Below are 25,887 nucleotides of genomic sequence, written 5' to 3' on the forward strand. Positions count from 1 at the left end.
ACTGTTCAAATAAAAGACCTTTGGTTGGGCCGCAAACCAGCATCTTTGACATCAGAAATGTCCTGAAAACTTTGCCCCTTAGGGTGTTTCTTCAAATTCGGGAACAGATAAGAGCCCGAAGGGGCCAGGTCAGGTGAGTAGGGGGTGGGTGGACCAATTGGAAACCCAGGGTGTTCAATTTGGCAGCCACATTGTTGGACGTGTACGCAGGTGCATTGTCCTGCAAAAAAACGATACCTTTGGTCAACTTTCCACAGTGTTTTGTCTTAATTGCCTCCTTCAGCAGGAGGTTAGCATAGTACTGTCCGGTGATACTAGAGCCTTGAGGTAGGTAGTCCATCAACAGAATACCGTCTTTGTCCCAAAAAACCGATGCCATTCCTTTGACTGTTCCTTGGGCTAAAATGGCTTTGGATGCTTCAACTTGTTCCTTCTTCTGATCACTGTTCAAACATTTCGGCACCGCGTTTGTCTAGGATAGTGGTGATAACAAACCAACACTCTCCTTTGAGATGTCAAGTATCTGGGCTATCTTTTTTGCGGATTGCGCCGGTCCTCAATAATCGGCTCATGGACAGCATTGCAGGTCGCCAGGTCAGTTGAGGTTGGGGGGTGCCCACGGCGGGGCTCATCTTCAACGGTGAAATGCCCAGTCTTGAAATGAGATATCCAGGTTTTGACAGTGCTGTAGGAAGAACACTTCTCCCCCAGTGTTAGTGACATCTCAGTGTGATTGTCCTTTGCTGACTTTCCCCGAGGACAAAAAACTTCATGACATCCCGTAACTCCAACGACATGAAACTTGCTTGTGCCTCTGCCATCACAGCTTCTCACTAAAAGATAAAACAGTTTTAAGAATCGCAAAGACCTGATATTTGCACAGTTACATACTAAGATATTAAGCTGTCATATGCCCCCACACTCATTTTTCTATTTTATCGGTAAGGGGGCAAAGCCAGGAACTTCTCAGCACCCTTCGTATAAAAAATAATATTTTTTGTCTGCTGGGAGGAAGGGAATTGCCTAGTTTCTAGATGTAGTAGGAAAGTAGCAGAAAGACTTAACTTTTTAATCAAATATTCACTTAGGGGGTCTATAAGCAATGACCAGGTGCCTGTCAGAAAGAATTCAGATATGTTTTGCTTTCCATTTGGAATCCATGAACCGACATTGCTTAATGTCCCCGTGGCTTTAATTTTATCCTTAACAGTAAATAAATAGACTAGATTGACTGTTCAAGTACTCATTGAACTCGACTTGACAGGAGACAAAAATAAATATTGAGAAATATTTCAAGGAGTTGTCATCACTTGCTAGCATCTAAATTTTACTTAAATAGTTCTATAATTTCAGTATTTTTTGTGTGTAATCAGTCACTGTAATGACCTTCTACCCCCTCCAGTATTGATCTGGGCTGATATAATAGCGGTATTCGTTTTCTTGTTGCTAGGAGCCATTGGAAGCTGTCATATTCTTACTGGATGTCAGCAGAGTGAATTTAGATTGCAAGTCTTGTCTTTTATGTTACATGCATGACTAGCTAATTGTTTCCGAAATACTGTATCTTCAGTAAAGATGATTAAAACACCAAAAGGCAAACTGAATTTGTGGAAATGAACGAACAGGCCCAGGACCAAAGTGCCAAGATTATAGAGGATTAGTGGATTGGCCCGTATTCATTATTTTAGCTCATTTTTAAAAAGCAGACCTATCCTTAAAATCTAAAGTTTGGCTGTCTAGCAGGAATTCATTAGTACAGTTTATTATGACAGGGCAATCAGTAAAATAAATGTACCCTTGGCATATAATTGCAGATAAGAAGCAGCAGAACAGTTCCATACATGTTACTCCTCTTTAGCCTCACAGGTCCACTTCTTGTTTAGCCCCATCTACCCCTTCCTATAAAAACTGATGACTTGAAGAAAACAAAAAAAAAAACAAAGAAACAAAAAGTAAGAAATGTTACCCCGTCATCTAGTGAGGGTGACATTGCTGGGCCTTTTTAAAGGATGCTTGGAAAGTTGACATACCGTCTTAGTACGGTGCTTAAACGACCTCTTTCAACATTTATGATCCTCAGCTTCCAACAATATTGGGAGTAGGGTCAGTGATGTTATCCTCAGGCACAGGAAGGGTAAAAGCTTTTAATGTTTTATTTTCTTTGTTTAAGCCAGCCATTCCAGCAGATTACCTACTGTAAAGGCCATATCCATTTATAACTGAATTGGTTTACACAGTTGGAATATTAGGCTTGCCCGAGTTTATTCCTACTATAAACTGGCCATGGATATCAATCAGCAATACACCGTTACTTAAACATTTATCAGTAAAAAAAAATGTTTTGATCGAATGACAAATATACATTCACAACATCAGTCCCCTTACCACCTATCCACACTATCATAGGATTATATTAAGGTTAAGAAGTTCCTTTTAACTAAACTAATGGAAGAGAGCTAACTACACATTTTAAATACACAATTAAAGGAACTGAAATCTAATTGATGGGGTGGACAAGGGAAAGAAGAGCTTGGGCAAGAAGGGACAAAATGATGCAAGGGATCGTGATGGGCTCGGTCCCACTTTCTGCACACTTACAATGTGCGCTGAAATGAGAGTGACAGTAGAGTGCAAGATGTACTACAGCTACACATAGTATTTTTTATTACTTATTAGAATAAGTCATGCAGTCCCAAAGTAACTAATATACACTATCTGCTGAAAAAAAAACCAGACTTAATACAATAATCCACAGAATGTATGGAGGCTGTCATTGCAGCCCTTTCCATCTGAAAATGCCAATTGCCTAGTTTCCATGCTGATCCTTTAGTTTTAATACTTTGAGGAAAACATAAACATAAACAAGAACATCTTTCTTTTTTCTGACGTTCCTGATCTGTATTCTGAAGTCATTGACCCCAGAGACAGCCTGACACTGACATTTTCAGATTGAGGTCAATAACGGCAGCCCCTGTGTTTCACTTATGGAAAGATCACTTAAAGATAATGGTAGGATCAATTATTTTTTACTTCCAGAATAAATAGGTACTGCTTGTTTTGTTGATTTGTCTTTAGCAGTCCTGGCTATTGTCAATTTCCTTTTGACTGATGGGGTAAACATCAAATCTATCTTTCCTTTATTTGTGTTTATTAAATTTTCTATGCTGTTTCGAAACCTTCAAATGCAGACTGTTCTATAGCACTTGTTTACCATCATTTCCTTTCAGTTGGTAAAACTCTCAGACAGGAAATGGGAAATTCTTACAGGAATCTTTTCCATCTATTCATTTTTTTTGTCTGTCCACTAAGTCTTTACAAGGGATTGTTTGAGGACAGAGCACTGTCTTTTGTTTTCAGAAACCTTGAAGTAAAGCCAATGAAAAATATGTAGCAAGAGTTTTATTAATAGTCAATGGTTTTGTGGCCATTGTCTGAATTCACAGTGACTGTTTTTGGCTGGTTGCGAATTATTATTGTTAAAGAAGCAAAAAATTGGCTTTACAATAAAAAATGTTTTTCTATACCACTACATGTGGCTTGTGTGGTTATACACTGAAAAACAAAGCCCTCTGTGATAGTTCTTAGGTCAAGAGCTTCTAATGGAAAGAAGCATCACACACAAAAGTAACACCTTCCTTTCTTGTTCTAGTAGGGGATAATTCAACCACATTGCATGATGAGCTTCTAAATAGCCAGAAAATCTCTATGTGTGATAATGAGGCTTTCTGAGGCATGTTATTGGCCCCTGGGGTATCCCCAGATTCTCCTCACCTTAGTGTCCATTTGCCCAATAATTTAAGGAACATTTGAGCTGTTTATGGAATCCTAATTTTTTGTCTTGCTTTTCTTTTGCAACTTTTATTGCCTATTTGGTTTCCTAGTTATACTACTTTTTTACTTTTCCCTGCTTTTCAGAAGCACAATAGATATATTACCAACATTTTTAATACTTGGGTAAATAGCTATTTCTAGTGACCCATATCAAAGACTAAATCTTTGCTTTATGTTTTGTTACTCTCAGAACATCATATAGACAGATGGAAGCTACTCATCTACAGTTACTATCAGGATGCTTTTTGGGGGCCTTCTATTACAAACATACCGTTTGATTCAGTGAACCAACAGCTCACTGTATTGTATATGTTTTGATGGCACTGATAAAAGAACATATAAAAAAGATTTTATGTTAAGGCAGACTAGACCTATTTAGTTATTGGAAAAGATTTGCTTGCAAGCTTGGAATTTGGGTTCTCTGGTCTCCCTTATTATTGTACATGTAAATTCTTTTTAGATTAATCCAATATTATCTCTGCTGAAGTAAGCTTTTTCTTAGATTTAGAAATATTGTCATCTTTTGTCTTATTGTTAGTGTTTGCTTTGTGTAGTGGGGCCTTAAATTCCTCCCAGGTGGAATTTAATCGCCATGATCCCAATCCTTTGATGCGTTCCCAGTAGGGAAGCCAACCACTAGAGCTTCTCAAATCCACTTTGGCAGCGAGGAGGCAAGCCTGCATTAATCTCAGCTTGTTCCCTCTAACTAATTCTTTGGCTTTTTTGAGCTCTAACCTGTTAGATGTAAGCACAGACACAATAGTGGTTTTTGGGCACGTTCAATAAAGAAACTTGTTTTTGTCCTTGTTCTTAAGTCTAGACTGTCAAGTAATGTAACACCAACACATTTTTTTTCTCTTTGAATGGAAGAGAAAGGTTGCAAGAAGATTAATAATATTTCTGTGTTTTTCTCACTGTACATTCGGTGAGATCCACAGCTAATATCCAGACAGCAAGAAAGTGCCTTGAAACCTTATTATAGAACTCTGGACTCAGAACAAAGATGCTAAAGTGATTTGTGTTGTGCTTAAAAAGAATACTATCCTCGAGGCATCTGATAGTGCTGTATTATATTGCACAGTGCAGTGAAACACAATACACACTCTTTTAGAATCTTTCATAGAGAACCGTGCTCTGATAATGGCCTCTAGTGACCTTAAGGCATCATTTTAAAGAATAGGTCTGCTATTTGTTAGAATAGCTGAAAATCTAATGCATACAAGAAAATACTTTATATGGTGTATGGATGTAGTATAATGACAGATGATTACATTATTGTACGTTTACTGGGGACGAACATATTAGGTCATCATTCAAGGACATGCCATTATTGGTCATTTTATAATTTAAAAATGATTGAGCCCAATTACTGTTCTTAGATACAACAGTGAGGGGAAATCTCCACAAAGAGCACACTTAAGCCCTTAAAGATTTTGTACCACTTCCTTTTTGTCCTAAACTGAAATCAAATTTTAGTAGGAGTTGAGCTTTAATGGCTTAATTTACTAATGTTTTTGTTATATCCATTCTTTTTTTTACCGTAATGCTTGTTTTTATTTAGCCATGTGATTGTAATTTTATAACATTTTCACAATGTTTAAGGAACTTAAAAAAAAAAAAAAAAAAAAGTTTTTTTCCTTTACGTGATTGGATGGGTAATGTCAGGAAACTTTAACCTCATTGACTAAGTAAAAATTTCCTTGCAAAATTTAAATTTGGTCTGCTAAGTGAACAGCCTATATTAGTAAATTGACTCCAGTGGCACTTGACTTAGTTAAAGTTGTTATGACCTGTATTGTTTTTTCCCACTTTCACTGAATACTGTGATACTTCCCCTCACCTCTGTAAGCTTTTCGAGGCAGGGTCCGCTCCTCCTTCTGTGTCACTGTCTGAATCTGACTGTCATTTGAAACCCCTATTTAATGTACAGCCCTGCGTAAACTGTTGGCGCTATATAAGTCCTGTTTATTATTTATAATAATAATTTTATTGTTAGTTTACTGTTTACTGTGAGATTAAGTTCTGTTGACTTCGATGATCCAATTACAAGCAGGCAAAAATCCTATTATTTTTTACATTTTCCCGCATGTGGTTGAACAATCATTGTGAAGTGAGTCTTCTCCACATTACTAACCTAAGTGAAATATCTCTTTGCTAAGTGAACAACTTTTATTCTGTTAGTAAATCAACCCCATTGAAACAAACAAAGCTATAGAGGATCTCATAGGAAGTTTTCTTTAGTTTTTTTGTTCCACATCCAAGTCTTTGTTTTAAAAAAGAACTGACAGCTTTGGGTGATTACAGTCCTTGTCAAAACACGGCTGACCGTCTGAGCTTCCTGTCTGGCGCACTGGAAAGTCTCAGCTGCATTACCTGCATTCCTCCCATGACAAAGACCAGGCACGCCATTTGGTTGGGGAAGCAAAATCAATGCTGTCACTTCTGTGCCTCATTTTCCTGACAAATAACACAGAATTCTTTAAATGTTCAACATTTTGCTCTTCAATAAGCAAGGCCATAGTGATTATTTTTTTTTGTACATAAAAATCATATCTACTAAATTGCCAGCTTTTTGTTATATGGGTGTCATATACTGAATTACATTTTTATTGACAATGCCTTTAGCTGTGTTTCTATGGATTTTAAGCTCTTTGCGCGACACACACAGCCCTCTTTGTTCTTTATTGTTTATCCAATGACAAAATAACCATTAAATGCTTTTCCTTTTCTTTGCTGTTTTCACAACCCCTATTCCAAGGCCAATCTTCTTTCATTCGTGTTCTTGTGTATGTGTACTTTAGAAAGGTATGAGTGACAACAGCAGAGATTTGTGATTATTAGCAATACAAAGGCACCTAAATTACAATTTTCCCCATAGTGCCAAAGAACTTGGCAACAGATTCCATGAGATTAGTTAAACGTTTCTTAAGTAAAACATACCTAAACCCAAGTACAAATAATGCAATGTACTGCAGCTTACCGGTCCTTAGATGTGGTGGTTGCATTGGTTATTGGTTATTTTTTCTTCTTATATTTACCGAGTGATTCTGCCACTAACACATTCTAGTCCTGGGATGACAATACTCATCTTTCTCTATCAGGAGAAAACAAGATAGGACTGCACAGTCCTGCTCTTCTCCTTCTCTCTCTGTAACATAAAGAAGTTAGGTTCTGTATGCCCCATAGCTAACTGAAGGCCTTTAAAGATGCTCAATAGATGTCAGAGAATTGTTGCTGGAATCGATCTTTCAAGAATGTTTCCATTGCCAGATAAATGAATGAGTACTTTATATACAGCACTATCCTGTTCTATGAAGAGGGGAGAGAAGAAGACGTGTGAGTGGAACCCTGCTATATTGTCCTCCATAAGAGTGAACACGGTTCTTCCCGATCGGTCCTTCATCAATCCACCATGGGTGGGGGGCTGCTGTACACATGCCAGATTTTCAAACAAGACGAGCATACCTGTTTGTCTCAGTCGACAATTATCTGACAATTATCTGGCTTAACAGAGCTAGCTGTATTATTGAAGACACACACAGAAATCAATCTGTATTTTTTTCAGAACAACAGGTAGTTTTTCAATTCATCAAACTGGTACAGCAAAATAATTTAAGTGATATACTTAACAGAACTAAAGAACCAAATACATAATAATGGTTTGGCTATGCGCTAGTAACAAAGGGGTGATGGTTTTATTTATTTATTTTTGTGGATAACTTGAGATTTATTAAATTATTCCGCTCCAACATACTTGAAAAGAAAGTTTGGACACAAAGAAAAGAAAAATCATCTCAGCAGGGACACAGGAAGCAAAAAAATAGCTATATTTGGCTTCTCCCTATAAATCTAAAACAAAAAGTGCTGCTTAGAAATGATAAAATAACAAAAAATCTTACCCTAGCAGCCCATTTAAAATGACATTCTATATTTGGCTTCTGGAAACATTGCCACTTTGGTTCAGAAGTTTTATTTTATTTTAGATAACGTTCACTGTATGTGTTAAACATATAATATGCCAGAAAATGAATAGCTGCTTATTTACAGTAAGCCTTTATGTAAACGCTAAACCAGAACCAAAATCAAAAACCTAATTTTTATTCTGATCCTAATCCCTAAAATAACCTACACTTTACCCAAAACTACAGATGAAATGTATACTGTAATGATATTATTATAGCAATATATACTATCATGCTACTTCTAGCAATGTATATGTATATAACATTACATTTACATGACCCACTTTTTATGAACGTTTGAATTTGATTTATTTTGTGTTTGTTGCTAAAACCGTTAACTTTAAATGCTTTAGTCTAAGTACACTCATGCAATAATTGTCGTTGGAAATTATCTTTTACGTTCCTTTCCAACCACAAACGACTACACCGTTCTGCTGTATGGGGAGAGAAGGGGGGAGAATGACTGAGCGGCACCCCGCTGTGCTCTCCTCCCTTCAATTGCATTATACTCGTTCGTCGTCCGTGGATCCATTTTCAACAAGCACTGTACACACGCCAAATTCTCGTCCGATATCAGCCCTGAGCAGATTATCAAAAACCATTGCACATGTGTACGTAGCCTTAGATTTATGTATTATTTACTCCCAGAATTTTAACACCGTACCTCTAGGCAGGAAGTTTAAACTTCCATGTTTTTGCATGCTAAAACCTTTACTTAAAGCTTAAACATTTGACTCTTTTGAGAGTGTCAAATGCCTGCGCCCCCTGCTGTCATTGTTTCCGCCAATGGACCCCATCTTTACAACACAACTCTGATGGGAGGAACCACAGTTTGTTGCAGGGGACGCAAGCTTTGGACATTTGGAAATAATAGAAAAAATAAAAGTCCTTTGCCAAGTAAAACCTCCCACGCATGTTATTTTATTGTAAGTTTAGCTATTTGATTTAGTTCTTTTCTAATAATTGTAAGTTGTTTTTTTTTATCTGATTTTTAGTTTGGCCATAGGTCACTATTTTTAGTGATTGTCAAATTTGCTTGTATTCTCCAGTCCATTACCTTTTATGAGAAGGCAGAATGCATGTTCAAAATCTTTGGATGAGACTTGACATTTTAGAAGCCTTGTCTGGAAGTAAGTTAGATATGGTGAAATGGCTTTTGCTAACTATATCTCCTGTGGAAGAATGTTTTTTCTTCTCCCTTATGATTCCACTTAAGGCTCAACGACTGCTAAGTTCAATTGTTAAAAGAAGCGAGATTGTTTAGCGTTTAGATCTTACCAGACAAGTGGGATTTGTTTCTTCCATTCCACTTATCAAAAAGTTTAACCATTTGCCCCCATATTTCTAATTGTAAACCTTTTAGTACCAAAGAACAGAGTTTCTGCAGGGTTGCAGAGATTAAGTGTTCATGATGAGTAAAATGTCTGCTAGAAATGTTGCTTTTTTGTATAACACACATATTCTGTTACATTTCAGGGACCAGCTGAAGCACTGGGGCAATCCAGTTTATGCAAGACAGGATTTTTGGAGGACGTTTATCACGCTAGTGTCCCCAGAAGCGTACGTGAAGGGCAGCCTCTTCTAAATGGTAAGGTTACCAGCATGCACCTATATATTATATTGGTTAATTTTATTGTCTTTGCAAATATATTTGTTGTATATATTTTCCCTTGAATGATTGAACTATTCAACCTTTTGTATCGTACATTTTAGTTTTAATTAGCAACTGTGGATTTATCCTACAGTTTGCTCTGGGCAGTATTTAAACTACCAATGTATATTCTGTACTTTTCTTTTAGGTATGATTGCCCTCCAGGTCCTTAATATTCATTTTTGTTACAGTTTAGACCTGATTAGAGTTTAGTTGTTGTTTGCTAAAATGACCTGAAAGGCACCTGTAGTCAGGTCAACTAAAGTCATAAACCAGTGGTGGGTCAACATAAGGTTTTGATGTAAAGATCATTGGTTTCTCTATTTAATACACTATATTTATATGAAACTAAAAATATGCATACCGGTATGCAAGATCCAATAATTAGACACAGTGATGTTAATAAAATACTAAAATGAATGTCTATAATTGTGCTTTATATATCAATAATGTCAATAATGGAATTACAGCAACTGCAGCCAGTATTTATGTGCGGTATTTGTAGAAGAAACATGACACACGTCCCCAAAGCTGAACTCACTGTGCTACTCTCAGGGCGTATTGGAAGCTGCAGTAAGTCAGATAGAGGTTCTTTTATTCCCATTTCCAAGCTTTATGAATTCTATCCCTTTGCTTACCAGCCTTACTGTCTTTGGCCCAACCCTTTCATTCATTGGGTTTTTATTCTTTCGATCATGTAGGCTCAACATCCCCCATAGTATGTAAATGCAGCACCTCACCTTCTTAACATGGGGGAACCCTTTAAAAAACTTGCAGATCTCAAGGAACCCTTGGAAATATTTATAGTATATCTAGTCCATTGTATATTAGTCTGGTGGTCAATGAGATTCATGCGTCTTATATTGTTAACAAGTGAAAAGATTACCAGCTTTATAGATAGTAGAATAGATCATTGGTGTTAACAATACCTGACCTGAACGGCACAAATTACTCATCGCTCAAGGAACCCCTAGTAACCTTTGGAGAACCCTGAATAAGAAACTTTCTAGACCCACTCCTTTAAATTGACATCCACCCATCAAAGCATTTTGATGCTTGCATACCTCAAGAGCCAACCCACTGCTTTTTGCACAAGACGTGCTCAAAAAGCTATGTACAACACCCTGTTTGTCCCCTCCCACCAGTCATTGAATTGATAAGCACAGAGACCCAGTGATGGCATAAGGTATGTAATGGGAACAGAATGGTTTCACTTAAACATGTTGATGAAAGTAAAACGTAGATGCCCGGGAAGCCAAAACATATTCATTGAACGTAAGCATTAAATTGTCACTTGCAACTGCAACCAGCTTGCATTTCTATAGTAAACATCAACCAAGCAGACTGAAAAAAAGCTTTTCCACAGCATCACCATCTGCGTTTGAGTTACTTTCCTATACTGTGTAGGTAAATGCTAAATTCACAGGATTTGCTGTAGGTCCTTTATAGCTTATTTTTATGGCAGATCTATTTTATTAGTTATAAAACAGACATATGTAAGACAAGGTGGTACAGAAAATGATTTATTTTTCTTTAGAATAGTTCCCCATCTGTGTTCATGTTTTGTGTGATATTTTAGGAACATGTTTGTGTACTATACAGAATAATGTTAATTGTATGCTAAAGTACTGCAATCGGCCATTTCACAAGTTGCACTTTTGACCAACTGCAGCCAATTATCTTCTCCTTTTGAGATTATTAAGTCATGAGTCCAGTATAAATAAATAACAAGTATAGGAATTACTTTGAGTTGATATTAATAACTTAGCATTAAGCTATACATACTTGAAAGTCTTCAGTTGCAACACAATTTTTTCTTCAGCAGTTTTGCTTTTTCATTTCACTCAGGAAAACAATATTTGGTCTGATGTGAAAATATACAGCCTTATTTTCATAATGAGCTTTTTACACACTCTAATGAACAAAGCATGATAAAATAAAATAAGCAAAAAATATGCGAGAAGTGCAGATACAATATTAGGAAAAGTTTAACTGTTTAATAATGTGCTAAGCTATTCAAAGCACAGAACATTCTGATACATATGTTCATAAATTGTGGCTGAAAATACCTGTATGTGATAGTTTCAGTGGCATTACAGGCAGTGCTCTTCTGCCCTATGCACAGAGGAGGGACAAGCAGGAAGCTCCCACTTCATCCTTATCATAGTAAAGAATAGCGGTCATTAGCAGTCTTTTGTTTAGCAATCCAGCATATTACATCACCAAACAGCATCAGGGCACAGCTGTTCTAACGCCAGTTTCTAAAGTTGCATGTGTGTCTCTTCATATGTAAAAGGGCTGTATAACGTGCATTAAAAATTGTCATATGTTAAATATAATCCATCATTTATTTGTGTTCTTATGTCTTAAAGTTTATAGTTTTGTAAAATATAATCTATACATTAAGTGATACTCCTGTGTTTATTATCTCCTGCAACTCTCGCAGCCAACTACAGCAGGTTAGATAAAAATTCCAGGCACAGCTTGCTTGGGTGACTTATTGGTTGCAGAAAAGGGGTTCCTGAGAAAGCTGTGCCATCAGCAGGACAGAAAATCAATCAGGAATAATTTTTCTAATTGACTTTATAAACAGCCAATTAGAGCAGTTCAATTTACCAGGGGCCTTGTGACATAATTGTTGCTAGGAAGATCTTTCTGATCCCAGGAGTTGTTTCCTCCTTTGGGTCTACTTTAGGGTAGATAATAAACATAAAATATTGCAAATGGGACATATGGGTGAGTGCTGAATGCCAAAAAGGAACAAAAAAAATGTAGCTTATATTTGTAACATGATAGCAAGGTACATTGTATTTCCAGTAAAAATTGATTGCTTTAATCTATTTCAGGTGCAGGTACTCTTTAGGATATTGTGCAAAGTTATCCTTTTAACCTTACTTTTCTGTTGCCTGGCACAACAAAGAAAGGACAGGAGCAGCACTCTCATTGGCTGCTGTTTGTTAGGTGCTCTTTCCACCGACTTACATTACTTTGTCTAGTGGACAAGCATAAAACGGGGCAGCGCTTAATTGGCTGGTCAGTGGATTCATGGCGGTTATACCAGCCAATCAATCAATATCAGAAAAGTATAGATTGTTTACCTGGTTGTGCATCCATCTACCAGTCAGTCCATGGTCAGCATTATTCTAGCTTTGACTTGGAGCATAATGCTTTTTAAAGTTTCTTTCTAAGACAGCTGAATCAAACATTGCACTACTTAGAATGTTGATTAATGCCATGTTTGATTAGTTCATTTGTAAACTAACAGAAGTTTTTTTTTTGTGCTGTGAAGGTTTCCTTATGCTTTGTGTTATGCAAACACATCTTACACTTATTTTGTGTGCAAGATTGTTGCTGCTTAGTTAATTTAGATGTAGTCAAGCTGATAAAAAGGTTCAGTTTCCAGTGCTTTGAAGTAGATTATGAGGACCAATCTCTCTTCCTTGTGTTTCCTATCTTGCATATAAATCTCACTAGATGGATTGAGAAGGTGCCAGAGGAATGGATTCTTGAAACAAAAAGCTATAGACTTGATTTACCTTGACTGTGTATAGCTATAGCTCACAGTAATGATATTTTCACATAGCATTTTGCATTTTTCAACTGTAATTGAAAGTTAAATGCAGGAGGAAATGATGAACGGAGATGTTTTTTGAATTAAGGTACTCTGTTCCTCTACTGCTTTAATCGCTTAATGCATAAATTTATAAAAGGTGATGTGTTTAGGAAAAGAACTGAATGCAAAATAAGGCCGGATCTGTCAGGTTTTTAGGGAATTAAAGATAGCTAATTCCAGCCTAATGCAATAGTCTGTCCTAATTTAGATTGCACTTCGTCCACATTAGTAGACAGAGCACATTTCTTTTTTTGTCAATTACCAATTCGTTTTAATTAGTCAACAGTATGCAAGTGCACTTCTTTGTAATAAGGACTGTTAATGGTTTAGCAGGAACTTTGATTTACAATTACATGTTTAGGGTCTGCTTTACTGAAACTATAATTAGTCTTAAAGTAACCCTTTACATGCAATAAATGAAAGTAACTAATAGTAATATCTGTATCAGTAGCTGTGGTGTTATATTAAAATCCTTCAGTGTATTGTTTATGTCCTGCAAAACTCAAGGCCATATAGATAATGGTTTGACCAGACTTTTTGCAAGAAAAATGATATTATTTCTACATAAATGTTACCATTTTTTATTCACCCCATTTATAAATATGATGAACAGCTAAAAAATGCCAATTTTTTAGCTTGATCTTAACTCTTCTGTTATCAGGTTAGAATGCCATAGAGAACAGGTAGGTGGTGTTATTATTCAAACACAACCACTTTGCCACTTGTGCTGCTTAGCATGAGGCTGGTAGGTGACCAAAATGTAAATCTATGGCCACTTATTGCAGTGTCCAAAAGCTGCTGGAAAATGTGCTGATCAGTACTCTGTTAATGTACCACTTTTAGAAGCCTGTTTGTTTTATAATAATGGTGTTATAAAAATAACAAGAAGGTTTCTAAAAAGATAAAACAAACAATGTGGAAGACAAATTCTATTCTCTACGTTTTTAATAATGTGCCCCAAATTCTAGGGTATAGGCAGTAGCAGCCGTGTAGTAATATTAGAACCATATTAGAGCACAGAAACACAAGAAATATTGACTGTTGTGTTAGCCAATTTCTTTATTTTTTAACATTTTATCATAGTACAACTTTGGTTCTACTTCCGATCATATTAAACTTTTTATTTTTATAATCAGATTCTTCTTTTTGCATCCTGCAAAGCCAGCATTTCATTCTAACAGACATTAATCCCTAAGAGAAAATTAGGCATTGTATTTGGGCCTATTCTTTGCTCATAAAAAAATTGTTTGCTAAAGTGCAAAACTTGTGCCAACCCTCCGGAGAACGGCTCTATACCGATCAGTGGTCTTGTAGTGCAAACACCCAGTTAATTTGCAGCAGCTACAAGTCAGTTCTAATTCCAGCTTGCTTCTCTGAATTGTCAGTAATCTTCATTGTTGCTTGGAAGCAGGGCTGAGCAAAAGATAACCAACTAATTAAATCATTTTTAAAATAGAATTGCCACCAGCAACTGAATTTAAATAAAGGAAGAACAGTTCAAGTTTTGTTCAGGCAAAAATTACTTTATACAGGCGTTAAATATCCCTGCAAAGTGTCATTCGTTTAACAAAAAAGTATTTTTGGAAATACAGCAAGGTGCACCTGTAATACTGGTTTAAACCAATAGTCTGTTACCTATAAAAGCGGGTGCCTCATGCAGTTTCAGCTTTCTTCTAGAACACCATGGGATCCCCAAAACACAGGGTGCACTAATATGCTAATGCTAAAAAAAATCTAGGAAGTAGGTAATTGGCTTCACCCCATTATTTTAACCCGCTCTGTTGGTTCGCAAGGCCACCTATCAAGAAGAAGTGTTATCTTCCTAGATAAAATTCCTAAATAAAATATCAGTATTCAAGCCCCCACTTTTTAAGGCTCCCAAGGATGCTCTAGAAGAAAAAAGGGAATTACATTCAATCATTGTAAACTTACTGCTATTGCATGCACTTGGCATATTACTAAGTTCTACATCAGTACAAGTTTGCTTACATTTTTAGAATCTTGATTTCTTTTGAAAAAAATGAATATTGAATTTTATAAATATTCTACTTATATTGGGTAAAATTTGGTTACTTAGGGAACTGTGTTATGACCACCGCCACAGGCTCACTTCTTTTTTAAAGGCAGTGTCGACAAAAGTAACTAACTTTATAAATCATATTTATCATCACCTTTCTTGCTATTACTGTCCTTTCAAGTGTCCATTTTGGCCAGAAGCAAATAATTACATTTTGCTTATCACCCTGGTGGGACTGAAGATGCTTCTTTGGAATCACTGTCAGAGCATAGATGTCGAGTTTCACAAAAAAAGAACATTTTCTACTGATAGTTAAGGATCTTATGAAAACATAAGGGGTCAAGAATGAATAACATGTCTTCAGCGGCAAGACAAAGCTGATAAGGCCCAGCTATACCCTTTATGGTGGGCACTATCTCAAATCCTTGTGTTGTTAAAAAAATGATGACCTCCTGGAGAATCTACACATCAGAAAGTTCCATCGGAGTTGGAGGCCAGTATTAGGTGCCATGAAGCAGCTGGTTGGAGAATCCACAGAGCACAGCGAAGATCAGGCATTTCATACTCCTTGAAGAGTATTGGATGTTGCAGGGTTTTGGACTGCAGAGAACTAACAATCTGAGCCAGCACCTTCCAGAATGGTCTTCTCTTGCAGGTGCCCTTTGAGACTTCCCAGGCAACAATGTCAATTTGAGGATAAATGTACTTTAACTGTAGTAATTCTTTTCTGACGCCTTCTTCCCTTTCATATTAGGATTTACTTACCTACATCACCAGTACTCAGCATGAAGCAGTCTTTGGTGCTCTTATCTTCTAGGTAATCAGAGTGACAAGTAAAATATTTGACTGTTCCCGGAAGGGTGAAGGGGGATAGTAAGAAATCAGTGTGTACTCTGTATATGACAGTCCCTGGGGTGCATAGAGGCACTTTTATGTCTCTGCAAGCACTTTTATGTGCCTTTCAGCTTGTATCTCATATCGTTAATACCTGATTGGCTCTGAGATATTTTACAAGATTTGCAGATCTGAAACTAGGTATGTTAGAGAAGAAGAAGAAGAAAAAAAAATTAGTTATAAAACAAGTGATTAGCTGCTGTACATGCAAATGTACAATCCATCACTGAAGGTTTTTTTCTACATGCAGTACATTTAATTATCCCATCATTATAGAGAACTATCGTTGCCAAAAAATATTTTCTGCTTATTCATCTGAATACAAATGGCACAAGACAGTCGCAGTTTCTTGGCACTTCCTTCACCATCATGAAAAAATGAAGGGCAAAGTATTCCCTTGAACTTCCTGCTGCAAGAGATGTATGGTTTCTGTGTGCGCAGATTCTTGTGAGAGCACGTTCTGTTTCCCACTGCTGCTGGGCTAATTGGTTAGTAGCCTTTCCTTACAGAAAGCTTTATTCAATCATAATTTGCATTTCCTCCACTGTAGGGACCGAACAGTAACAAATTCATTTTTCGTGTGAAGGGTGAATTTCTGTTACTACCAAAATGTGTAAAGAATAAAACTCTATTCAGCAAAGAACAAATCTCTTTTCAAGATGCTACAGTTGCCACGGCCTACCTAAAAAATCCCTTCCATGGTTTCTTTTAGTGTTCCCATGCTAACTATCTTTATATAAAGAAAAAAAGACGCCTAAACTTAAGTTTCTAAGAAGAAGAATTCAAGAAACACCGCTATAGCTGCCCCTAATGCCCAACGCATACGGCTTGATAACCATTTAAAATGTTCACAGTTCAATGTATCTGGCGTAGGTAGGGTTGGAGTCTCCATGCTTAAAAAAGGAGACTTTTAGTATTAGGGATGATAATCATGTACACATTTTTTTTTCCTTCATTCATATATTATGTGCTGTTCTTTGCATTGTTGAAAATAAAACTGGCAAATGTTCTACTTTACTGAAAGGAATGGTAATTAATTGTCCAGGCTGTATTATCTTGTTTTGACTTTCTTCGAATTGCTTTCTTGTGTTATCTCAATGTTAATGTTATGGCACACTTCTGTTGGTAGTTGGAATAAACTATCTGACACAGCCAGCTGTAAATTGCCAGAATGTGTTTTGGTGCATTATATAATTTTTTTTTTAAGGATGTCAATATTACAACAAGGTAATCTACAATTAAAAACATGTCAATGGTTTACAACAATAACTCAGAATGTCCAGAGACTGTAATATTGAAGAGAAGGGAAAAGGGAGTTCAATACAAACACAAAGGATTCAGTTCTGAAGTCCAAGGTCTGTACGTATATAAGAATAGGTTGCAAAGTTTGTTTGTGGGCTCTTGTCATAAAAAGTAGGACAATGTAGATAGAATTCAAAGTGTATTTTGCTGGTTAAGAAAAAAAAACATTAAGGTGGAAGGAAGCTATTTGTACTTGAGTTATGGCTTTAAAAAAGGAAAAGTATTATTAATTTTTATCATACAAAAGAATCTACCATCAGTTGTTTTCAACTCATAAAGGGGTTAATATGACTTCTGAACAGTCAGATTGTCTCATGGGGCACACTTAGTCATTTCCTGTAACTGTGTCCCATGGCTGTAACATTTCATGACTATTAAAACAGATGCAATTTTGCAAAGTGTGTTAAAATTGCAGAATTAGATATTCTAAAATTAGAGGGGTTTTTTTTGCTTGTTGGCTCATTTAGGCGACCAAAGGAAATAATAAATACGTGTGATCCCTGCACTTTTCTAGTACTTCCCTTTGAGTTTCTGTTGTGTAAGCCATCAAGTTTTGTCCATTCACCTATGAATACAATTTAAGAATGTTCTGGTATGTTCTATGATGGTACAGCCTACAAAGTTGTCAGTTTTGGATTTCACTTTAGCAATGTAGGCCTGCGTCAGTGAGAGGTAGTAAATGTGAGGTACATTATCATATTGTAAATTTTTCTATCTGCAAAGGAGAATAAAAATATTGCCAAAAGTGTTCCGAAACAGTCTTTGGCTTATCTGTACTTCCAAATATCAGGTGGGTGTTAAGCTTTTCTCTATAATGCTAGGTCAGATATTTAATGGATTTGTATATTCCTCATCCATTTGAAGTCTTGTCTGGTCTAGGACTAATGTGACAAAGCAGGAACTTAAATGGTGCTCCGTATACAAGCCAGCTATTGTCCAATTAGGTCTAAGGCAACACATTGACTTTGCATACCATAAATTGACAATGTTGTAAATCCTTCATCTTGTTATCACTAAAAAGGAGTTTTTTGTAAAACCTGAAAAGGAATATGAGACAAGTCGCCTGTAAAAAGTTTTAAAGTCATTGCAGACTTGCAGTTGTATGCAGCCACTTTGTTTATATGTGGTTCCGGTAAATCGCAGTGCGGTTCCTGGAAGTGACAAGTTGCCTATGACCACTCACTTCCTTTTCTGCATTTGTGTCAGAAAGAGTAATGCATGCAAAAGCATTACCTGCAGTGTGCTTCACCTGGGCAGCAGTATGCCATGCGTCTGAAAGTGGTTGATTTTCCACCACGAGCGTGAATTGAGTCTTAATATGGCTTTGATTTGTTCTATGGGCAATCTGTCAACTTTTGTGCTTTTTGTTTTTTGGACACTTAAACCTAAACTCTAACACAGTGTTTCTCAATCTTTGTAACATGGAGGAAGCCTTGAAATAACTTTCAGGTTTTGGGGAAGATTGGTGGCCATTGGGAAGAATGCCTTACATTATTGGCTATTGTCACCCTTACAGATAGGCAAAAAGATTATTGGTGTCATTTACATTAACCTGGGAGTCAGCAACCTTTGGAGCAACCCTGGTTGGGAAACACTGCTCCAGACAGATATAAAAGAACACTACTTAAATCAGTCATGCACTGATTTAAAAATAGATCTGTTTTTGCATGTAAAAATAGAATTAGCAGTTTAAACTTTCTTGATATTAGCATCCTGTGATTTGGAAGAAGGGAGCAGCACATCAGATTCAGTCTTGGCTTCAATGCTTTGCAGGCTTCATTGATATACTTCTTTGTTTGCCATTGTTGGGCTGGGGTGGGTCTTGGGCCAGGCTGTTTTGCTTAGCTGCAGTACAGACAGAAGAAAGGCCCCGATCTTGGCTGTCTTATCTGGCAGGATTTTGTGGATAACAAGACTAAACATTTCCTTGCCTGGAAAAACAGTTAACAAGCATATGTTTAAGTTGTATATTTACCTGTTGGCTTAGAGTTCAGCTTTATTTCTTACATGTTTGCATTTTATACAGTGTTCAGAATGAAGCTGACCTTATTTTTTGAAACAGCTTCCACGTTTTTACAAACTGTAATTATAAGGGAACTGTAAAGTTTGTAAAGTTTGTTTTGAATAAACTTCTGAACTTTTGTAAAGTTAGATCTCAGATGCTTATTTTTACCTACAGAAACTGTATATCTGCACAGAGTACTGAAAATTCCTTACCATTGAAATGGTAATTTCAGCCAGGTCTTTCCTGACGCTTAGAGCACTCCTGCTTATTTCTAGTGTTCTCATTTATTCAACAATCTGTCAGTGTGATATTTGCATACAGGCTGTCAGGTGAATTTTGTTTGCATGTATAATCAATAGACGCTAAAAATCTGATGTCAAAAAATGTTATGAAAAAGACACAAACAAAAACTAACTACCAGAGCTAAAAATAGATCTCGTTATAGTGTACAGCTTGTTTGGATTAAGGGGTAGGAGCTACCTGTTCATTGAATGTTACAAGTGCATTCATTAAAACTGAGACACACATTCTGTTTTTTAGACAAATGTATAAGTAAATATACAAACAAAAATATATAATTCTGCATTCCAAACTGATCAGTGGATTGTTTTTAAACATCAGTCCTGCAATCCAACCATTAGATGTGTTTTAGCTGTCAAATTCATCTAAGTGGATGGGACTGTGCTGTGAGTAATATGCATGATGAAAGTTAATTTGTAAATGGAAATTCTCTTGGGTATGTATACAGCAAACTTATAAAGAGACAGTCATATTCTCTGGCGCTGTTGTACTCAGAATAAGTTTGGAACAGCTGGTAAAATAGGTCTTAAGGTGTCCCCATAGTAATCAGCCTATCGATGCACATTGACAGTTTTCATAAAACCTCTAGTGAAACATAGCTCATACTATAATAGCCATGACGTTTTCTAATCATTTCACAGACCTTGGCAATACAAGATGAGCATATGCTAAAGAAATGCATAAATAAAGGTTCCCTTTTGAAAAAAAAAAGTCATAAACATCAACAATTGGAATGTAAATCCAACTAATTTTATCTAGAATATTTGTCTTTTTCTGTAAAACTTAAGTTTGTCCAACCATATTCTGCACCCACAGCATCCCATCGGTCCTTTAATGTATGGAGTGGCTTCACAGACTAAGAAGAAGGCATCTGGTGGGAGTGGTGGGGACAAGTTCAGTTTTTACAGGAAAAGTAAAGATTTGTTATTATCTCATATGTTATAGTTGCTTATTGTTTTTGGTAACCCCTGAAGAAGCCCAGTTGGCGAAACGTGCCAAGACTAAGACCTTTATTTTTTCACCTTTGAGTCACAGCTTATGACAAATACCTCATTTTAGGAAACCTTTGTCTAGTAATCAAGCTGATTCCCAATTACTTGGGGAATCATCTCTGTAACGTGAATTGTATTGGCAACCATCTATCTATTTGGAAAGGTAGCAATTTTGAAGTCTAATGTAGTTTGATGAATATGAAAATTTTTTGCCAAAAACAAAACTCCTCTTTCTCTCACTTTCTTTATTTAAAAATCTCTAACTGGGGTTGGCATAAACCTATACCTCTTAATAGTCATGAACCTACCCCACTCCTATTCCCAGATTTAAAGCTTTACGCCAGTGAGCCTTTTATATTTTTGTACGCTTTTCTTGTACAGCAGGAGTTTAGCAATTTTGAATTTTTAGAGAGATTTGAGTACCTTATTCCTCACTCCTACAAACTTCTTCACAGCCACATTTGAGATGGACGACGGTCAACCAAAGCTGCCTGCCTTGTGCTGCCATGCAGCTGCTCCTTTTCTAATGTCATTATATTGAAAGCAGAACCACTGATGAGAACATTGAGGAGCAACTATAGTAGGGACATTAGATTGTGAGCTCCTTTGAGGGACAGTTAGTGACACGACTATGAACTTTGTACAGCGCTGCGTAATATGATGGCGCTATATAAATACTGTATAATAATAATAATAATAACCCAGCTTCCAAAGCTGGATCATGGCTGTTGGGGAACAAGGAACTAGATAAAGTATTCCATTGCTGTACACCCCTGTAGACTGAACTAGCAGCAGACCCTTAGAAAATGACGTGGGAGTAATTTTTATTTATGAAGTTTAGCTTTGTATCGGTGTTCAGTGCATGTTCACTTTGCAAATTTAATACTAGTAAAAGGATGCCGTGCTCCCTTTCAGTAGATGACCATCATGTTTTAAAATACAAACAAGTTCATGTAAAAACATTACTATCCAGGAAATCAAAGTGCACACCGGTTCAGTTACTAACATAACCACTAACAATCTCTATGTCAAGTGAACATAAGATTTGCAAATAGTACATTCCACTTTGCTAGGTAAACAGACTCTAAATCCTTTAGGAAATGAACACCATTGCATGACCAGAGTGAACTTAACTCTACTAAAGACTGAACCTGGTCAGCATGAACTGTAACATGTATCCAGTGTGAAGATGTTCAGAGTCAAACCAAATCATTGCTAAATAATCTGTTTCTGGGTGAGTGTACACAGCTGGTAATGTCACTTTGTTATTATTCCTTCATACAACTCAGTGTGGATGTGTTACAAACACATGGTGAATGCATCATAAACATACCCCAAATCATCATGGTTGCATATATGCTATATTTATATTTTCTAAAAACTGGACCATTTAGGTCAAAGATGACTCAGGGTACAGAATAATTCCTGCTTAAGTTTGTTTAGTTGATAAAAATGTACTGTTTATTTCAACTAGTTTGGTCAACAACCCTGTACTTGGCATTTTAACTGGAACTGCAGCCAATGCATTTGTTAGTTTTTTCCATGACAAGGCATTAATGAAATCCAAAATGGAGCTTTGTTCTATAGTAATACTTTACTAAAATTGCCCACAGTTTTAATGGTTACCAGATCTCTATAAGTAAGGCTAGAATCCTTCTTTTTTTTATTAATTTTTCACCCTTCTGGGTAATATAGGCTGCTGAGTTTTATAGGGAATCAATGCTGTACTGCTCAGTAGTGTACATCCCAGCACAAGACAAATACAACATTTTGAAATATAGGCAGCTGTTGTATGTCTCTGCGTTTAGAGGTGAGATCCATTTTTATACTCATTTGCCTCTGAAGGCACACTTAGGTATCTGTGTATGTTTAGCAGCTCTATAAGCTTCCATTTAGGTAGTTATTAGGCCCAGAACTGCTGTGTTGTGTGTATGAACAAAGCCCTCTTTGGTTTAAAATCCTGTTGAAGTTTGCATTTTATAGCAGCAGAAAGTGTTATTTCAACGGTTTTATTTTGTTTCTCTGCAGCTGACTCTGCTATAAAAGCCATTTACAAGGTAAACAGGTCAGGAGAGGAACAAGTCTCACATTAGTTCTAATACAAAAAGACAGGCTTCAGATGGATCAAAATATGTTGCTTCTTTTATTGTAAAAGCTATTGTCATGTATATTTATTTGCTCAATTTATATTCTTGACATTTTGCGTTAAACAAATCTATTCTCAGATCTACCATGTACTGCAAAGCTTTTAGCAAACTTTTTATCAGCTTCCACTGTGCAATGGATTGAAGCCTCCTTTCTGATGCACCACTGACATTTTTTAAGAATATGCACCAAAGCTAAAGATTGTGCACCGAGGAGAACGGTGGTGCAAAGTTGATCGGTCAGGGAAGCAAACCCTTCTACTTCCCTACTGATTCATATATCCCGCTCAGGCAGAGGAATTCAGCTGACCTAAATTTCATACAAAACTTCTCTGTTTTTGATAGAGAAGGAAGGGTAACATTTATCTTTTTGTTTCTGCTGGGAAGGGTCTCATCCACCCCCTGTTGTCTCCAGGACAAATAGTGAGTGAAAGTCACGCAAGGCAAAGCAATAGGTTCCCTTTGAAAACTTGTCTCCTTATCTGATTATACCTACATCCTTTCACTCCATCAGTATTTTGTTTAGTTGGGGAGACAAAGTGACCATAAAGCTTTTGGCTATAGGGAAACTCTTCCCCTCTTCCTTTTGTTGGACAGTGTTGTTGCCTGCTGATTGACTGCACCATCATCAAGAGGGGGTCAAGTGAAGGTCTTAGGCTGCGCACACACGTGCAATAATTGTCGTTGGAAGCAAATGATCTGGTCAACGACTGGTCAATGACGCCGACGAACGAGGAATCTCACTGGAAACGAACAACCGTCCCAGGAGATCTTTTTGGACGACGATCGTTTGTAATATATTGTGTGTACGGTCGTTCAGTGATCATGAAATGTTCTGTGATACACTTTCTCCTGTACATGTCACTTCCTGCATCGTTTGAACGATCGTTCAAATGATCGTATCTATTGTGTACATTATTGGTGGATTATATTTGAATGAACATTCAAAATAATCTGGAATAATCGTTGATCGTTCGTTTTCAAACGATAATTATTGCACGTGTGTACCTAGCCTTAGTCTTGTGCAAGCTCCAGGTTGTACCATGTAGATAACACGTGACTTTTTTTCTCCTTCCCTTGGGTAAACATAGTGACAGAAGAGCCATAAACTGTGTGGGTGCAAATGTTAAAGTGCCACTTTTTTTATTGGCCAGCGTTGGCAAAACACGCTGTAAGCCAACATCATTTCCACAACCTGTTGTAACCGGTCACATTTTTTTTAAAGAGAAAAAATGACTGCCTTATTTTACTATTTTAGTCTGTTTAAATCACATGTGTTTGCTACATAGTTTTGTATTGAGATGGTATTTGTTTTGTTTTGAGATGTATGTGTCTTTGTCAGTCGGTCCTTGCAATTTTTTGGTTCATGAATAGATTATTTCTCATTAAATTCCAAAAATAAACCTTCAAAAATCCCTTTATGAATAAGACTACCTTGACTGCATTGCAGAATCATTATGAAGCTCTCACTCTAATAACATAATAAAGGCTACTTGACTGCTATTGAAATAGACACCCGCTGACTAGGAAATGAGTGTCTTCAGCCTTTCAAAACAATAGCATGAAAAGGGGATAGATCAGAAATGGGGAGGAGAGAGGAAGCCATAGGGGGTTCCGTGGTGCTTGTAAAAAGTAATTGTAGTCAGCTAGTTTACATGAAAACCAAGATTACAATGTCACCACCATATACCGTACATCACTGCAGGTTGAGATATTCTCGTTTGCCCCATGCTAGCACACTCCGGATTATTTCTGTTTAAACAAATAGTAATCTGGTTGTTCATCAGGATGTTCACATGCCTAATTCTCTTCCTCCTGCTTTTGTTTAATAAAACATTTTATTTCCAGATAGGTGCTCTGTCACACTTTAATCTTCTTTGACAGTGTAAAGGTTGTCAGTAACATGAAAAATGGAATGAGTTAAACAAAATCTGCTTTGTGCACATGAAGGGGAAGTCTTTGATGTTAAACTTTAATGAGGGATGCAGGTGATGTCTTTGCTGACCTCCTATTGAAAATACAAGTCGCCTGGCTGGAATGCAGAGCTGTTGGCCTAAGGTACTCCGAGTCATCAACCCAGAATAAATATACCGGCCAGAAAAGATGGTCAGATGTTCCTATCTGCATGATTGTGGTAAAGCAGTGATTCAGAATATTATTATAATAATATTATAATATTAGAATCAGATTGATAACTGGACTAGCAAGCAATCAGCACTTGATTGTTTTTGATATATTTATAGTATCTGTGTGTAGCAGTGTATCTGTGCCTGCATTGTCAGCATACAACCAGGCAGTTGTAAGGCTAGGTACACACGTGCAATAATTATCCTTTGATAATGAACGATCAATGATTATTCCCCGATTATTTTGAGCGATCGTTCAAATATAATTCACCAATAATGTACACACTAGATACAATAGTTTGATTGATCGTAGAGGAGAAAGTGTACAGAAGGACCGTACACACAATAGATTACAAATTATCATCGCCCAATCAGATCCGCCAGAGCCGTCGTTCTTTTCCAGCGTGATTCCTCATTCATCAGCGTCCTTGACCAGTCATTTTGCACTTTTTTTGTAAACAATTATCAAATGATCTTTCGTGGATCGTTTGTTTCCAACGACAATTATTGCACTTGTGTACGCAGCCTTGGACACATGCAATAAAACATACCCCTTCCAATCACTGCCACTCACCCATAAATCCTGATTCCATATAACAGACATGTGTACCCCATAATGCCTATGCTCTTGCTTTGAAAACATTTCTCTACAGATTGCCATACATAAAGGAAGTTAGGCTCTTCTGACCTTACCTATTCAATTGTGTAAGCAAAAACCCTTTGGGAACATGATTGGGTAGTTTTTGCATATTGAATTTTCATTGCATTCACTAAACAAAGTAAAATATTCCTCAAAATGGGACAATGCACTTTGCTAAGTGAACAGTTTCTAATCCTTTAGTAACTATTAATTCTACAAGAAAGTAGGAATGGCTGAGAGGACCACTGACTTGATGGCTGACCCTAAGACACTGAAATTGGGGTTGGAGTAAGCTTTTTTTAACCACATTTGCATAGGGAACTAAAGAAGCATAATGAAAATGATAAAAATACATTACCCTAATAGTCTATTTATGCAAGAAACATTGTTTTTTTTATATTTCTATGTGA

The 25,887-nt window shown here is 36.7% G+C and overlaps 1 protein-coding gene across 1 annotated transcript in view; it reads left to right on the forward strand.

The window, feature by feature from the left end:
• The window catches only part of CDH2 (cadherin 2), a 197,520-nt gene that overhangs the window by 17,720 nt on the left and 153,913 nt on the right, over positions 1-25,887 (forward strand). The window contains exon 2 of the mRNA XM_072411285.1: positions 9,270-9,381. Within this exon, the coding sequence (XP_072267386.1) occupies positions 9,270-9,381 (112 nt within the window). The remainder of the gene's footprint in view (positions 1-9,269; positions 9,382-25,887) is intronic.

The sequence above is a fragment of the Pyxicephalus adspersus genome, chromosome 5 (assembly GCF_032062135.1).
Source record: "Pyxicephalus adspersus chromosome 5, UCB_Pads_2.0, whole genome shotgun sequence".
In the NCBI taxonomy this organism is placed as follows: Eukaryota; Metazoa; Chordata; class Amphibia; order Anura; family Pyxicephalidae; genus Pyxicephalus; species Pyxicephalus adspersus.